We start from the raw sequence: 18,146 nt of genomic DNA on the forward strand, positions 1-18,146 counted from the left end.
ACAACAGCAAGCACAGCTCAGGTCAGCTGACATGCCAGTTGGTTATCTTTTTAATACACGATACAGTGTATACACAGATTTTAACTAGGGAAACTTAAAAACTGATAAAGAAGATAAAATCTGGGGTAAATCAACTCCAGTGGTCTTCAAAGGACATGATGAGAGAAAGTAAACTGAAGACATCCTTTTCTTTCTACAAAAGAGGCAAGACAAACCAAGTGTAAAAGCTAGAGATTTATTGTTATTTTGTGATTAATAAACTGTCAAATTGGTTATGACACTATCCCACACTGTATACCACCATTTGCCAGTACAAAAGTTTTTGAACCAGACTGAGGCATAAGGCAGAGAGAGCAAAGACACATGAATATCATCCTTAACAACCTCCTCTAGTCATGCCTCCACCTTGACCATCATTCATGTTTTCCTCCTGGGGAAAGTGTCAGAACAGTGCATGGGCTGGTGGGCAACCTGGCCTCTTGACCTTTTTTAATAGCAAGCAACTTACAGAAGTAATGGAATTCAACTTGTATTTCCCTTGATTTTACCGGTCTGAACTCATTATAGGTTACTTTAACATTTTAATTTCCTGTAACTGTACATGAGAGAATATAACGACCTAAGAGAATACTGAACCAGAGTCAGCCAAATATATTACTGACCCCCAAGTTATGTTTTAATTGGTCCTAAAGGAATGTACCACACCCCAACAGTTTGAGAGTTAGGCAAAAAGAACTTCTTTGGGGAGGGAAGAAAAAGGCTGCAGAACAGCCAAATGTACTCAACATTGTTAAAACGGCTCTTTGTTTTTCACCCCTGAATGATACCTCTTTACTACACTATATGCACAGAAATCCTAACAGAATCTTGGTTGCCAGTATTATTTAGGCTGGCCCAATCCAGGAGAGATCCCCACCCCCCGCCCCCAGTTCCCCTTCTCTGAGGCTCTGAAAAGCACAATATTTAACTATTTCTTAATAGAACTACCAAAACACTTCAGAAACAAGTGGCTCACAAATCATTTTAAATTCATGTATTGCCTGTGCATGAGAAAACTGACAAACCCAAAAGATAGTTCTATTTTTATATGGCAATTAAAAATAACTGAAACATCAAGACACTTTCAGTGAAAGCAACATTTCAATTACAAATTGTAATGCCTGTTGAACTACCTATGGGAGAAGCTGAAAAGTCCTAGGCAAATGCACTTTTGGGTTATACTACAGTGCTCCTTCAGTCTGCACAAAGATGAAGGTAAGTTACAGTCAATCTGTGAATGTTGAGACAATGTTACATTATGTTGTCTGTACAATTAAATGTCCTTAAGAGATAACCAGAATCAGCTTTCCTACTGTATTTTCAGCAAACCTGACTAACCGGCACTTTTGCTGAGAGATGTTTATCAAAGATGCTGTAAGATTCTACACAATTAGGAAATACTCAGCTTTAAAATATTTCCTTATCTTCACTTTTTTTGGTTACAGGTGCTTTGCTCAGATAATCTATTGCAGTTTGTTTCTAGAAATGCAATCCCAACTGTGCATACTACATTGTATACAAATAAAGCAGAAACTGTCAGTAGTATAAATCTTACAGCATTTTGTTTGCAAAAATACATGCCAAAGTCACAATAAGCAGTATTGTACCACAAATTATAGAGCGCAAATGATTTGCTTCTTTTTAATGCTTTTATTCTACATAAATTACTACCATAGGCTAATGTTTAAAAAGCAAATAAATTGGACAGATGCAGGACAAAAATCTGTTCACCCAACTATAAAAGGTGATTTTTAAAAAAAAATTACAATAAATGCAGAAGTGTTTGATGCATGCAGTAGCCTTAAATGAAAAAGCATTGATTCCCACTGTTAAAAACAAAAACAAAAACAAAAACACACAGAGAAACCCACACATCTTACTGCACTCCACCTTAAAATGCATCATATTGGGTTTGTTTATAACAGCACAGAATTCCAAGAGTCAAAATGAAATAAAGCGGGTATTTTAAAGATTTAAGAGCCGTTATCAAAAATAAATTACATTTTTTCAAGATACAGAAATGCTGCTATGATGGCTGGGAGCCCAGTAACCGTTCAATAGCGGCATTGATATCACCTCCTGTTGCTATTAGCGCTTGCAAGTTTGCTTCACGGTTCAAAAATCCCATTGCACTGAGCTGTTCCAGTTGTTGCTGAAATCTGACTTCTGGATTCTGTAACTGTTAAAGGAAGAAAAAAAAAAACACTAACCAAAACTCTAAGGAACATCAGTCTGTGTTACACCTGGATAACCTCTAAAAAGTTTTAAATGCTTTTACAAATATGCTGGTCTACAAGCTATAAAAGCACTGCCTGTCTTGAAACATAGTCAACATAGTTAAAAGTCCATTAGCACTAAATTTTGTTTTTAAATAATCTAATTTATACTTAACCCTGCCAAACAGAACACAAAACTCTGCTTTAAAAAAAATCGCTTTTGGGGTGATCCCTGGGTGGCTCAGTCGGTTAAGTGTCCGACTCTTGATTTCAGCTCAGGTCACAATCTCAGGGTCATGAGATCAAGCCCAGCGTTGCATCAGGGAGTCTGCTTGAGATTCTCTCTCCCCATCTACCTCTGCCCACCCCCCCGCTTGCACATGCACTCTCTCTCTCAAAAATAAATAAATAAAATCTTTGGAAAAAATCGCGTAATAAACCTCATCCATTACATTAGATATATTTAAGAAGCTGACGAAAATGCAGGAAACTTAAATGTATATATGCAAATAGTTCAGAACTAATGATTTATTTTGTAGTTATTGACCAACTGGGTAAATATAAAAGCCAGTGTCCTCATGTACAAAATTCTAAAGTTCGAATGAAGCTTAGAATGTGCATTCAAGGGTGCCCGGGGGGCTCAGTTGGTTAAGCGACTGCCTTTGGCTCAGGTCATGATCCTGGAGTCCCAGGATTGAGTCCCGCATCGGGCTCCCTGCTGAGCAGGGAGTCTGCTTCTCCCTCTGACCCTCCCCCTTCTCATGCTCTCTCTCTCTCAAATAAATAAATCTTTAAAAAAAAAAAAAAAGAATGTGCATTCAATTTCTGCACTGGCCAGTCAAGTCTTCAGGAGAGTTCCAGTTCCAGGCCCACAGAATATACTCCTGACAATTCAGCTGCATCAAGTCTTTCTTCAGAAATGAAGTTAAGACAAAAATACATAAATGATCAATCAATCCTGCCCAATCTGATAATAAGGAGGCCTGTAGACTGTTCATGTTACGTAACAATTGTTCATGTTACATAACAATTCTGTCCAATACCTAAAATCTTTTTTTCTTATTAATTCCATGAATATTATACTGATCCAGAAGCTATGTTAGTATTGGGACTACAAATACTTGTAACAGGATAAAACCCTGCCCGTTTATTACATTTAATAAGGCTTAAAATCAGAAAGCATGCTCTATTTTTTGCCATGCAGAATTACAGGGGCAGATTCTTAGTAAAGCTAATAAATGTTTCCAGATGTAAGAACATTATTAGAAGTCCACATTTTTAAGCCATATTTGTGAGGTTTATATATGTAACACAAGTTACCACAGGAAGTATTAGTCGGCAGGGAGAGAGAGGATTTTTTCTTTAAGTCAAAATACAAGGACTAGATAGAACTGTAGTTATAGTTGTTCAGGGGTATTTGGGATATTCAAGTTTCTATTCTCCCTTGACAAACTTTTATAAAATACAACATATTTCAAATAATTTCTAAAGAGGGACTCTAAAAAACGCCTTTTAAACAGCAACTTCCAAATAAGGCAAAGTTGTAGTATTTCTTCCTTACAACTGTTTCCTTCAGTGTCTAATAGTACACCAAAGTCAATAATTTTTGTAATGCCTATTTTATAAGATTGTGCTTTTCATTATACTCTAAACCCTGAAGGACTGCCTTTTTCTTTTCTTTCTTTTTTTGGTTGTTCGTGGAAATCTCTAAATTTCCAACAAGGAATAACAAATGTGAGCAGAAAAGAATCTTCACCTGAGGATTTACTCCAGCAAGAGCCTGCAGCATTTGTTGGATAAACTGCTGGTGTCCCGGTTCAGTGGTTCCTGTCGTGGGACTTGGGTTGTCACTAGGTGCAGAGTTAGAACCGTTGCTTCCTGAAGAGCCTCCAGTGCTTCCTAATGCCCCCAGGCCAGGAGTAAACCTAGGGAAGCACAAATTGGTAATAAACCTAAGCTCCTGCAATAGGATGCCAGACCAGGCCCCTGATGGTAAATCAGTTACAATTTAACACAGTGTTAGCGGTTGTCTTCTTAAAATGAACATTTCTAACTTTGAAAACTCAGTCTTGAAAACAATCTCAACAAAAATAGGCAGAATGCTATTTAAGAGAGAAGTAACCACTATGCACTTTCATAGTCATCCCCAAATAAGCCTACCCTGGGATGAGGCCGGGGGCTTCCGTTGCTAATGTCTGTAAACCCTGCTGAATCTGTAACAAGGCCTGCATTGCTCTAGGATTTGACATTGCCGATAATGTATCAGGATTCTGCATCTGAGGAAGAAAGAAAATAGGTGGTTAACAAGGGAATTAAAATCAGTGAAAAGTAAAATTTAAATATTTCTTTGCTATGTTTCTGGAGAAAATCTAAAACCTTACTCCCAGACACTGGTAATCCACAATTTCTTTCCCCAGATAAACACAAGCACCTCCTCCTCAACAGCAAACGTAGTGTGCAAATTGTTAACTGACCTCCTCCCAAGTCCATCATGAAAGCCATTTTTCATAATGAAAGACAATCAGGAGCTACTGTGGAAGCCACAACTGTTCCCGTTCTCCAACAGAAGATAGAAGTGTTACTTCTAAGAGACAACCTCCAACTGCACAGTTTATGTAACGTGGTAACATATGGTAAAAGCCACATATTCCTCCCGACCGAGCATTATCTGTTACCGATTAAACAATTTTACCAGTAAGATACACTCTAAAACAGTAGTTCCAAATTTGAAGTTAATACGTGTCTCCTGAATTCAGCTTCACTACTTCCAAATATACACCACCTGACTGACCAAAAAAGATAGGCTGACATTAACTTCGTTACAAGAGGTCAAGGACAATACCTAACCTTGGATAATGGTTTACAAGCCCAAGAATCATTTGTATAATATTTAAAAGCCCTAGGACTACCAGTTTCAAAACACCAACACTGACTTCTCTTGTCTTTTTAAATAGTAAAATACCATTCCAATCTCAAGTATTTTTTTTTTTATAATAAAACCTTTCTTGTAGGACAACACTGACAATTTTAATTGTGCTAATTCCGAGTCTGAGGAAATGAGATCTACCCCTCCAAAAAGAGACATTCCATTAATTTGTAGGAATTAAGACATTACAAAGAAACCAAACCTATAAAACAGAACAGGGTAGCTCCTTCCTATTACTCGAGATTAGTTAAACCATAAAGCATAACATGACACAATGATGCACTTCAAAGTTAGTAAAGTGAAAGGAAATGGTTTATGGTATTAACGAAGCATTCAAAATCCTAAATCCTCAAAGCAAAAACAAAATGGTCCTTTCCTGAGAATTTAAGAAATATAAGCAAAAGGTCAGCAGTGAAATGGGGCTCAGTTAAGATCAAGCTGAATTCTCTGCAAATTGACAGCATTATCAAACTAACTTCTATGGTTTGCTATCAGCCAGAGAAGAGCACGGAAAATGTTTATCATCAAACTTTTTCAAGCAAATCATTACCGAAGGTAGCTAGCATCTTTTCTTACTCACTTGTTGGAGGAAAGTTGGGAGCTGTTGTCTCATTTGTTCTTGAAGCTGAGGATTTCCAGCAAATAGGGGATTATTCAGCATCATCTATGGGGCAAGTGTTCAAACAATTTTAACTGGAAATATCTGAAACAAGTAATGTACCTTGTTTAATAGTCTATCTTCCCCCAAGTGCCTAACCTGGCACTTACAGGGAGGAAGGTAGAACATGAATAAAAAAGGAGAAGGGAAGATACTGTCTACAAGAGGGATCTCCAGAAAAAAACAAAAACAAAAAAACAAAAAATGAGGCATCTTCTCTCTCAATGAGAATGATGATTATGATAATGACATGCAAAATCCTAAAAAGTAAAAACAATCATTCTCTTAGGATTTTCCTTGAGCAAAGATGAGTATTTGCCCTTGGAAAAAAAAAGGGTAACTGGCATTCAGGAGGATACATTTGCTGCTACACTGACAAAATAAACGTAAGCATCAATACATGAAACAATACATGGCTTGCTCAGACACCTCAACACACAAGTGGCAAGCACAGAGAAAAACCCAGATCTGGAACCACTATATCTATCTACCTGCCTACTGCAAAACAGCTAGTATTAGGTCCAGAAAAATAACACCACAGAACAGCAACCACCCTGCCAGAGAAATGGAGCTGCTTAGGTGAAAATCGGCCCAGGACTAGCACCAAGAGATCTGTGGGGCAAGTATTAAAATGTGTTAAGACCTTAAAGATGTAAATCCGTTTGAGAACACCAAGATTAGCCTCTGGATTTCACCTCACTACCACCAGAGATGAGGAAACTGGCATGCCTCCTAACGTTCACACAGGTGTTAAGAATTAAAGTCAGGGTCAATATTAACGTTAAAATGTTAACGATACACGATCAGCATAACTAGAAACTAATTCTCATAGCTTTGAAAAAGATGAAAGTTTTATCACTTTCCCCAGGAGTGAAAAGTCAACTGACAATGATTTACTGATCACCTATTTACCAGTCCAAAGTCTGGAGGGTAAAGTGAAATGATCCTTGCCCTCAAGTAGTTAACCATATTTGAGAGCAATTAATTTATATGTACACACTAGAAGTAGAGAGAATTCCACTTTCCCTCCTTTGTCTGTTGTTACAAAGTGGATTATTTAGTTAATTTCAACAAAATAACAAAAGTAGGAGGAAGTCAATGTTTTATGGATATACAGTATTTGTTTCAAAGTGACCAATAAAATTCACAGTAAATAAAATACGAACTTGAGATAAACCCGCTTCTTTATTGGCTCCAGTAAAATACTTTTTATTATGAACAGATTAATAAAGTTATCACATTATCTTTCAGGATTCATGTCATTTGAGACAGCATGGCATCTTAAACTGATTCATTCTTTCTCAGAAAAGCATTATCTCGTTTAAGATATTCTTCCTAACTTACCGGACTATACAACAATACATTTTATATGCTAAGACTTTTTTGAATATCTAAGAATCAAAATCAGAATAGAGAAACTAAAAAACTTTAATTTGCTGATAACCAGAGTACGCTGTAAACATTTCTAAACTGTCTACAATAAAAGACATCCATATCTAGCCCTCTTTTGCTTTAGAGTGAAAAAACAATATATCAAAGTGCTCAAGTCACTTCATAATGTTGTTCTAATTAAATGGCTGGGAATGTGCTTATTAAAGTCAAAATTTTTAAACAAGATGCACATTCAGTGCTAATTAATCAGACATTTAAAAACATACAAATACCATCACAACATATTTATTTTCCACATTTTAAACAAAAGTGCTATGATCACAATAAGTTGAGCATTTAATACTAATAACTCAGATAATTTTATATGAATAAAACAAGAGTATACAAAAATCCACCTAAAAACTTGTTGTTTCCAATTCCACAAATATCAAGAGGGCAGAAGTTACCGCTGAGGATTATAACGCAAAGATATATGCTATATACGTGAATCAATATGGTTCCAGACTTTAGAAAATAAAAACCATTTCGTTTGACATAATGAAGAAAGAAAAGTGATTAACAGCTTTTAGAATTTTAGAAATGAGAATACACTATAAAGGAAAATAGGAGTGCCTGGGTGGCTCAGTCATTAAGTGTCTGCCTTCATCCCCCTCCCCCATTAAGCAGGGGTCCTGGGATCAAGCCCTGCATCAGGCTCCCTGCTCCGCCAGGAGCCTGCTTCTCCCTCTCCCGCTCCCCCTGCTTGCGTTCCCTCTCTAGCTGTCAATCTCTGTGTCAAATAAATAAAATATTTTAAAAATAATAATAATAATAAATAAAGGAAAATATTTATAATCCCTAACACTTTATAGAAGCCATTTTTAATACCCAGCAAATAAAAACTACCAATGATCAAGGTTATTTAATATTCTCCAAGGTTTTTCAAGCCCAGTTGTTCTTAACCTAGGGGCACATCAGAATTGCCCAGGGAACTTCAGGGAGAGGGGAAATGCAATGTAATTACACCAAAATCTCTCAGGCTGGAGAGATATTTTTAACTTTAAAGCTCCCAAAGTGATCCTATAAATGTTCAGCCAGGGTTGAGGTCCCCTAATTCCCTTAGTTATGGTCTCTTCAAATCAAGTTAGAAAATGAATAAATTAATAAAATACCATTATACTATCTTTGGGGGGGATCTATGACGGAAAAAATGAGAATACTGTTCCCACAAATCTCCCTCTGCCTTTAATAAATGATTTCAGGCTATTTTATAACTGCTATTTTGAACATGACTATTACTCAAAATCTATGTGATCTAATAAATACAAGTATTCTAAGAAATGTATTAACACTGCACTTAATCACTTTCAAGATTTACATTTCACTAAAGAATACATCTTCCAAAGGGAGAGTAATCCAAAACTTTGTATTCATCTTCTAAATCAACATATGTAGACACAAAGTAAACCTACACTTCCTTCTAGCCAATAAACAGCAGAGATGAAACTGTTTTAATTATATATGAAGAATTAGTTTACTGCAAAGAAACGAAATGTCCAAAATATTGGAGATGCAGTTTACCTACTTTTCTAGTAGGTAACACAACACAACCCAAATGTGCCAAAATCACAATTATTTGATTAGGCTATTTCAATTCACACTGCACAGTCCTTTTTAATACAATTACAAACTCACCTGTGCAGCAAGGTCAGGGTTCTGACTTAGGGACTGCATCATGCTTCTCATGTAGGGGGCAGACAACATGTTTTGCATAAGTTGTGGGTTTTCAGTTATTTGTTGCAACAAGCTCTGCATTCCTGGTGTGTTGAACATACTAGCTGAAAGTTTGTTAAAAAAAAAAAGACATTGTATCAAGGAAAAGACACATAAAAGTGAAAGCTTTAAAATACAATATATACCACGTGTAATTTTAGGAAATGCAGATGAGCATACATTTTACTAATCAATTGAACCAAGAAAGAATTTTAAAACTAAGATCTCCAAAACTACACACTCAACATATACCTGGTAAAGGAGGGTTTATGATATTGAACATTCTGGTTACATTTACAGTAAAATCACATCTAATGGAAAGGCTAGGTTCTAAAGTCAATTTAAGAAGCAAAAATTAGATATAGTCGAAATTACTATTGAAAATCCCATATAGAGAGTAAGTCTGGGCCAACATTTCCTCTAGGACTGCTTAATTAGAAGAATCACGTCCAGCATTTGATATGCTCATACTTAAAGAAAGGAAGCCCTCTCATATCCAGGAAGCCACAGATGCAGCCTCCATCCCATTTTAACTCAGTACTGACACTCACTCAGCAAAATAGCAGGCACATTTAACATTTCAGAGCACAGACTAAGAACAGTGACTAGAGCCGGATTACTTGGGTTCAACTCTAATCTAACTACGTAACCTTGGGCAAGTTATTTGGCTTCTTCATACTTCCAGCTTCCCCATCTGTCAAATGGAATAAAGAGTATCTACTGCACAGGGCAGGTTGTGACAATTAAATTAATGTGCAAAAAGTGCTTGTTACTTATTTTTTTTTTGCTAAGAGCTATAGCTAAATTTATGCAAATTCAACTTTCTTTAAAAACTAATTTGCTCAACACATAACCAGATTTTCACTTGAAGACTAGATATACTCAACCTCAAATATATTCTCAAACTCATTATACGCAAACTTAACTCCTCATTTTTTTCATTTCCCTCTGCTCTCATTCCATCCAGTGTAATTTGATCAGGCTTAAAACACTGACACTTCCCATTTATTTTTCTAGTTTATTTTAATTTTGCTGGGGGTTTTTTGGTAATCATTCTTTTTTTTCCCTATTTTCTCAAGTTGTTTCAATTAGGTTATTTTCAACATCCTGGAGTCTAACCCAAGTGTTGACAAACAGCCTGCAGAGCAAATATGGCCCATGACCTGTTTCTGTACAACCCGCAAACTGAAAATGGTTTTACATTTTTGAATGGTTAAAGAAACAAAAATTTATTTTGTGAAATGTGAAAACTATATGCAATTCAAACTTCAGTGTCCCTAAATAACATTTTCTTGGAACACAGTCCTGCTAAGGCGTTCACAGTCTATGGCTGCTTGTGTACAACCAAGACCGAGTAGTTCCAACAGAGGCTGTGAACGGCCCTCTCCTACTGCGGCTCAGTGCATGCACCACACTACCGCTGTAGCATGCTGTTATTTTTTTTTTTTTTTAATTTTTTTTTATTCTTATGTTAATCCCCATACATATGTAGCATGCTGTTATTTTTTAACTACCAGTATATACCAATCACATAAGAACAAGAAGAAAAAGAGAAAGTTGGACTACAAATATTGTGCTTTTAAGGCACAATGGAGCATGGATTATTTTATCAAATGAGATGGTAAAGCACTGTATTTTTATGCAATGACACTGAAGGAATACGATATACTTCAACATTGCTAGACTAAGCACTCATCACAGTACAGTATTCCCAACTCAGAGGTAAGCAACAGTCAAGAAAATACAAAATTTAAAATGCAGCCATCTCATCATAGCCAGATTTCTTTACAGAAATAAAAAATGAAAATAAGCCTACAACCAGTTAAGTTGCCAAGTGGCTTATTTGTTAGCCAAAAAGGAAAGCAGTAAGTATACTAGTAGTGATTAATTGGCATGCTTAATGAAATCTTGATTGCAGAGAATGTGTCCAGAGAAAATAACTCGTTTAAACTCGTTTAAATCCATTAGCCTTTCAAGGGTAACAATTTCTCAAAAGTTAAGGACACTGGGCTCACAGCATCAATATTCAATTAAACAATGCAAATTTTTCTGAGTGGTATTCCTTTGTTTTTAATGAGTTGACAGATGTTACTGCTCAGCTGTTTGAAAAGTCAATGCCAAATTTAAAGTGACTGAAAAATTAGCTTTTATAAACAGTCTGCATAGAACTACAGGCAAAAAACTACTTTCAAAGTCGAGAAAATATTAATTCAATGCAACCACTGAAATAGAATCAGCTAAGATGTGCATATCTGATGATGATGAAAACATATGTGGAGGACAAAAAGGATTAGTTAAATAAGGAAAGCTTATAAAAAAAACATTAGGTATTTAAAAAATATGGTTATTCATTGTCTTATTCATCAGCAGGTACTCCGGGAAATATTTTGAACTGTCATGTTATTCAACCAGTAGGAGTATGAATGGTGAACACCATTTCACTCTTGTGAACTTCGTGATAGATAGTCAATTCCATGAATTTTTGTCAGAAATATCCTGACTTGTCCAACCACACAGCAGCAGTTTGATGGCTTACCAGAGGTCAAGTTTAGTTTTGTAAGAGGTAAAGTTTTACTTCAAAATTTTTTTTAGCTAAAGGCTAAGACTGAAATTCTGAACCACTTAACCACCATTACCAAACACCAAATGACTCTGGAAATTATCTTTTGCTAGAGAGTTGGTAATGTTTCCCAATGAATTCTACCCATAATTATAAGGCAAACGGCATGCAAACATGTGAAACTCATACTGCGGTGAAGTGATTTTGACAACAGCAGAAACTAAACGACAACGTCAAGGTGCTTTATACATTCTCTTGCTGTCAAAAGTTAAAATGAGATCTCCATTCCCACAAATTTACAGTAGATATTTTTTTTTAGATCATACTACGGTACAGCAGCATTTTTTGGGCCTCAATACAAGTGCAAAGAAAATCCACATTTCAAAATTCATTTAACTGTAATTGAGGTCCTACCACCTAACCTTCAATTGGAAGTGATTAATCTGCAAAGACATGTTAAAGGCAAAGAAGAATCTAACAGAATCCTATAAATGCTTCCAACTGACGACTATGCTATTAAAATCATATACTTTTGGAATAAGGACGTATTTAGGTAAAATCTCATTACACATCACACTAACAGATGAACATGCAATTTGATTTTGACAACAGGAAACACTGTGAACATCAATTAGCAAATGTCATCCCTAAAAAAGAATTCCATTCCTATCATTAGTAGGTACATATGAAAAAGTATTACACTCAATTTTTACTATATTTTTACTTATCATAATGTCTTTTCTCTCATAATATTATCGCTTTGCTCTTGATATGCAAGGCCTAAAGTATTACCTGGCCCCTTGCAGGAAAAATCTGCTGACTCCTGCTCTAAGATTTCCTCACCTTCTACAGTAAGTGCTTACAGGGCAAAAGAAGAGTCAAGAGTTTTATCTTTACAGGTACGTGTGTATATATGTGTGTATGTGACTGCAAAGAGTTGAGTAAAAAATCACAATAATGTACACTATGCTAACAAATTGTTAGGCCAAAAAAAAAAAAAAAAAAACTTAAAAAAACAACAACAACAAATTGTTAGGCCAGCAGAATCCATTCCCTTTTGCTGTTTTTTGTTCTCCTTTGATGGAAACAATAACATGAAATCTTAAAGTATCAAGCCATTACATAAAAAATCTGAATAAAAGGTCCCAAAACTGATTTTTTGACAAAAGTTGTTACTGTAGATAACCATGCTATAGTTAAAAAAAAGCAATTCATGGGTGCCTGGGTGGCTCAGTTGGTTACAGCTCAGGTCATGATCCTGGAATCCCGGGATCGAGTCCCACGGCTCCCTGCTCAGTGGGGAGTCTGCTTCTCCCTCTGACCAACCCCCCAATGCTCTCTCTCTCAAATAAATAAATAAAAATCTTTAAAAAAAAAAAAAAAAAGGAAATCTGATTAAATCTTTGCTCTGTCTGCTCTCAGATCTTTGAAATGTGAATAAAGTATCTCTCTCAAAACATAGTTTAAGAATCAAAAACATAGTTTAACATAGCTTAAGTAACAGAACAGGATAATTTTTTTCCTGATTAAAAATGGTATTATTTCAATGTGAACTAGACTGACTTACTGTGGTGATCATTTGGGAATAACTAACGCTATGTCAAATATAGTTCAATTTTTAAAAATGGCAATACTTCAATTTTTATCAACTCTTTATTATATTCAAAAACTTCATGATACCCACTATGGTCTATAAAGAATATCTACTACAGTGACCACCAATGACTCTCCATTATGACTTCTCTCAGTAATGACCTTTTGAAAAATTCCTCCTCCAGCACCTCACCTTTCCACTCCCTCTGCCAAACACCAGCCATCTCTGAAAGCACATCCAAGTCCTTCTCACTTGAGGGAAGTGGCCCCATGCTTTCATTTCTTCTCATTTCCATGCCAAGCACGAGGACTAAAATCATCACTAGCTACAGATTTTAGACCTAATGCTTATCATCTGAATAGCTGAGAAAAGGACTTCCATTTATTGAGTCTAGTCTACGGAGAAATGATCAAAAGTAAATTCCTAACCTGTTCACATATCAGAATCTCCAGCAGCTTTATACACAGATCTTAAAGCCGCTGTAGATGATTCCAATCCATGAGGTCTGAGGTTAGGACCCGGGAATCGGACTTGTAACAAAGCTGGCAGGTGCTCTGATCCAGCCCATTTAGCCCTGGTTTTAGGACTGGAGTGTGAGAATCCACCAATCTACCATAGAAACTAAAGCCAAGAAAACACATGCTCCAGTAGGGAGTCCACAGGTAACTATTCTCTCTGCACTTCAGTTTTCCTACTGTTGAAATGAGATAACCATTTTCTAATGAGATAGTTTTGGGAGAAGTGGGTGGTCATCTCATCAGTAACCCTTTCCACTATAATGCACACAAGCGATTAATACTAATCACTACATATTTAAAACTTCCATTAAAAAACTTGCAACATGAAAAGATAATTCATAAAAGTTACTTCACACACACACACACACACACAGCACAAAGAGTAACAGTATAAAAATGTTTTCACTATTCAAATAAGTGAGGATAACAAAGAAAAACAGTGTGAGCTGTTATGAGCCTACCTCCTACTCCAGGCCCCAAATTTGGCGCAGATGAACTCTGCCCAGAAGTGCCACTGGCAGCACTCCCAGCAGTGCCCCCCACAGCACTGGTGGTCCCACTGGAAGCCGAAGAACTCTGGGAAGCCTGTGGAGCCCACGGATTGGGTAACGGATCTCTATTTTCTGTACGGGAAGGTTGACTACCTTCACCTGAGGATGTATTGCTCACTAGGGAAGCGAATGGATTACCACCAAACTGTAATAAAAGACACAAAAATCATAAAGAATAAGCTTTTGTTTTAAATTACAGATACGGAACTCTTTTTTGAATGACAACTGTATTCCCCATATAAAGGTACCCTTCAATCACACGCATATTTGTGTTAAAACAGGAAGTACCCTTTGGCCTATGCCCTAGGGGCCTGCATTATCACCTGTTCTTGTGCAGCACTCAGCATTGGTTCCTGAATATCCGTGTACATGCGCCGTAAAGCATTGTATCCCCCTGGGATGCTTTCTAGGTTGCTCAAGGCTCGGTCCTGGTTTCTCATCATTTCCTGCATCATTGCCGGATTCCTGGCAAGTTCCAATGTCTACGAAAAAGATATCCATATAAAAAGGCATTGAAATACACATGAACTAATTTAGCCATTCACTACTACAGCTGATTTGTTTACAAGTTTTCTAACTATGAATTAGCAGTCTTCAATAATTAAATCGGAAACTTATTTCCAATAATTCCTGCTGGATGTCACCTCAATCTAACATTCAAATAACACCAAGAAAGAAGCACTCTGTTGTGAATGAATGCCCATCTCCTGAATTGGATTCTTTTTGTTTCTTAAATCTGCAAAATAACTGTTTACAGTGATCTTTAAAATATAGCAGAAAATTCAAATTTCAAATAGTCCAAATTAGTGTGTTGAGTTTTCCTGAACAAATACCATTATTTCTTTTGGTAGCTTAGCCATCTACAAAAGGCAAGCTCCTTAAGCACAGAAAATTAAGAACTAAGTATATAATTCTTTAGCTAAGTGAGCTGAAAGAACTTTCCACATACTTGTCTCATAATATCTGGATTATTCAGCATATGACTAATTTCTGGATTTCTCTGAATCAACTGCTGCATTTGCGGATTGGCCATAATTAACTGTCTCATTAGGTCAGGATTTGAGAGCATGCTCTGGACAAAGGGATTCTCCATAATCTGGACCATCATTTCAGGATTGGACATAAGTTGCCGCTGCATCTGGCTTTGTAGTTCAGAGAAGTTAGTAGTATTCAAACCCAAGCTACTCAGACCTGCAAGCCCTCCAAGGCCACCTAAGAAGATAAAGGGAAAAAGACACATAAATAAAAGTCAGAAATTTTATCATTAATATGACTGTGCTAAAATATGAAAATGCAAAAATAGTGACTCAATAGTCCCATTATGGAAAACCACTTGTTTTTAAAGACTTTATTTGAGAGAAAGAGAGCAGGAGGGGGGAGGGGTAGAACGAGAGGGAGAAGCAGACTTCCCCCTGAGCAGGGAGCCTGATGTGGGACTCGATCTCAGGACCCTGGGATCATGACCTGAGCCAAAAACAGACGCTTAACTGGCTGAGCCACCCAGGTGCCCTAGAAAACCATTTTAAAGCACACAGAATTCCTATTACTTTTAAAAACACATGTTTGATTTCTGTAATTAGTATTAGCCAAAAATCCACTCACTTTGATATTTAAGTTTAAATAATAAAACCAACCAAAATACGTATTTCCTGTGTGGCTCAGTTGGTTAATGTCTGCCTTTGGCTCAGGTCATGATCCCAGGGTCCTGGGATCGAGTCCCACATGGGGCTCCTTGCTCAGCAGGGAGTCTGCTTCTCCCTCTCCCTCTGCCTGCCACTCCCCCCGCTTGTGCTGACAAATACATATAAAATCTTTAAAAATATATACTTTAAATATGTATTTCCTACGTGTGATATAATACAATATATTTTTGGTCTTTGTCCCAGATTCCTGGCACAGAGCTCTTAAAAGCCTTAGAAGTTCCCGAGTAAAGGGAGTGTCTTTTGTTCTACATTACAAGCCCCTTTAGATCACACTTCACTTATGCCAATTAATTACTTAGTGTGGGGCACCTAGATAGCCTCTGGATGGGTGATCACCAAAAAGACCAAGTGACAAAAGAGTTGGTACTTCTAGCCCCACCCACCAACCTCCAGGAAGGGGAGGAAAAAGAGCTAGATTAGAGATTGAGCTATGTAAAAACTCTTGAGCAATGAGATTCAGAAAACTTACATGTTGGTGAACACTTCTAGGGCATGGGAACTGCACTCTCCTACACCCCCATTTCTTGCCCTATGCTTCTCTTCCATTTGTTTATTTCTAATAAACTGGTAAACATAAGTAGTGTTTTCCTGAATCTTGTGAGCTATTCTAGCAAATTATCAAATGTGGAGGGGAACTATGGGACCCCCCAATTTATAGCCTGCAGGTCAAAACACATGGTCCAGTACCTAGACTGGTATCTGAAGGAGAGGCAGTCTTGGGGGACTGAATGACACACTTTTAAATCTATGGGATTGGACACTAACTCCAGGGAAGTACTGTCAGAACTGAACTACGAGACACCCAGATGGTGTTGCAGCGTTGGCCGGTGTCACAGAGATACCCTAGAACATGCCCTCTCAAAGGAAAGATGCTAGTAGAATTCACCTATAAACTCTAGTTAGAACAGAGCTGCTGCTGATCAAGGAGAGAAAAGGCCAGGACATACAATGGAAACAGATGTCTCTTTGGAGGAATTTGGTCATGGAAAAACCTAACAGATCCAAGATGATTGAGTGATTATCATAAAATGTTAACTGTCAAAATTACATAACCAACCAAATGCATTCATTCAAGTAACAACAGGGAATAACTACATAGAGAAGAGGTATGGAAAGAGATTTAGCGGGGAAGAGGTTGTAGTTCAAGGGGCAAGAGAAGAGTTTTTTTATTTGTTTTCCTTATTTACTGGGCACTTTCTAATAGGCCAAGGACTGTGCTACTACCCACACAGGGAATAACATGATAAGAAACAAGTACTACATACAGAACTCAATATAGTGGGAAGGCAGACAAGGAAAACAAATACAGAATAAGTACTTTAATAGAAATGGCCACAAGATACTATGGTGATATAGTACCTAAGTGGGATGGCTACTTTCCTAAGATGACACTTAATGAGTATAGGGAATGAATAGGCTGGCAAGAAATGGGAAGGACTGGAAGAAAGATTTAATAGTAAGCACAACAAACATTATATACAAAAAGCATAGAGATAAATAGGACTACTGATGTGTTCCTGAAATCACAAAAAATTCAGTCTGACTAGAATGGCAGATAGCAGTGCTCACCAAACATTCCACGTGCAGCCTTTTATTTCTTTTGCAGTTGGACAGACCCATGTGACTAGTTATGACCAAAGGACTGCAAGAAATGCATCACTTCTGGCCCAAAGTACAGAATGTCCAGCTTGAGACTCCTGGCTATCTCTTCTGCCATGTCCCAAGTGATGTAGCTACAAGATGGCAGGATTCCATTAGCCTGAGTCCCTGAGGACGGACCATGTAGATGGGGGCTTCACTGCAGAATGAAGGAAAGCTTTGGAGCAAGAAATTAAGCTTTGTGGTAAGAAGCTACTGAGTTTGAGGTTATCTATTACCAAAAGATAGATAACCTAATAAAACTGCTGAGCTGTGTTAAGAAATGAGAATGGAGAGGTAGGCAAAAGCTAAATCATAAAGTCTTGACAGATTTTAAGCACAACAATCACTTCAGATGTTCTTATTCTAATAACAGTATAGAAATGACTCAGAGTAAACATTACAGATTTTTAACAAGTCAAGAAACTGCATCAAGGAAGTGACAACGGAATATTTGCAAGGGATGCGATAGAGAAGAGCTATGGAGAGAGTTAGTGGGGAAGAGGCAGCAGTTTGAGGGGCAAGGTAAGAGTTTCTCCATTTGTTTTCTTTTGCTTTCTGAGGAGACACACACAGGCTAAAGTACTAGAGAACATCAA

The 18,146-nt window shown here is 37.1% G+C and overlaps 1 protein-coding gene across 2 annotated transcripts in view; it reads right to left on the reverse strand.

Annotated features, from left to right (window-relative positions):
- Positions 1–221: 221 nt before the first annotated feature.
- The window catches only part of UBQLN1 (ubiquilin 1), a 51,035-nt gene continuing 33,110 nt past the window's right edge, over positions 222–18,146 (reverse strand). The window contains exons 4-11 of one of the 2 annotated variants that reach the window (XM_081802887.1): positions 15,156–15,418; positions 14,530–14,688; positions 14,117–14,351; positions 8,906–9,048; positions 5,762–5,845; positions 4,416–4,531; positions 4,012–4,180; positions 222–2,218 (exon numbers count right to left, since the gene is read on the reverse strand). In XM_081802887.1, the coding sequence (XP_081659013.1) occupies positions 2,066–2,218; positions 4,012–4,180; positions 4,416–4,531; positions 5,762–5,845; positions 8,906–9,048; positions 14,117–14,351; positions 14,530–14,688; positions 15,156–15,418 (1,322 nt within the window). In that variant the 3' untranslated portion in view covers positions 222–2,065. The remainder of the gene's footprint in view (positions 2,219–4,011; positions 4,181–4,415; positions 4,532–5,761; positions 5,846–8,905; positions 9,049–14,116; positions 14,352–14,529; positions 14,689–15,155; positions 15,419–18,146) is intronic. The other variant, XM_081802888.1, reaches the window with a different exon arrangement.

The sequence above is a fragment of the Leptonychotes weddellii genome, chromosome 14 (assembly GCF_054177405.1).
Source record: "Leptonychotes weddellii isolate Sample4059 chromosome 14, ASM5417740v2, whole genome shotgun sequence".
Classification (NCBI taxonomy): domain Eukaryota; kingdom Metazoa; phylum Chordata; class Mammalia; order Carnivora; family Phocidae; genus Leptonychotes; species Leptonychotes weddellii.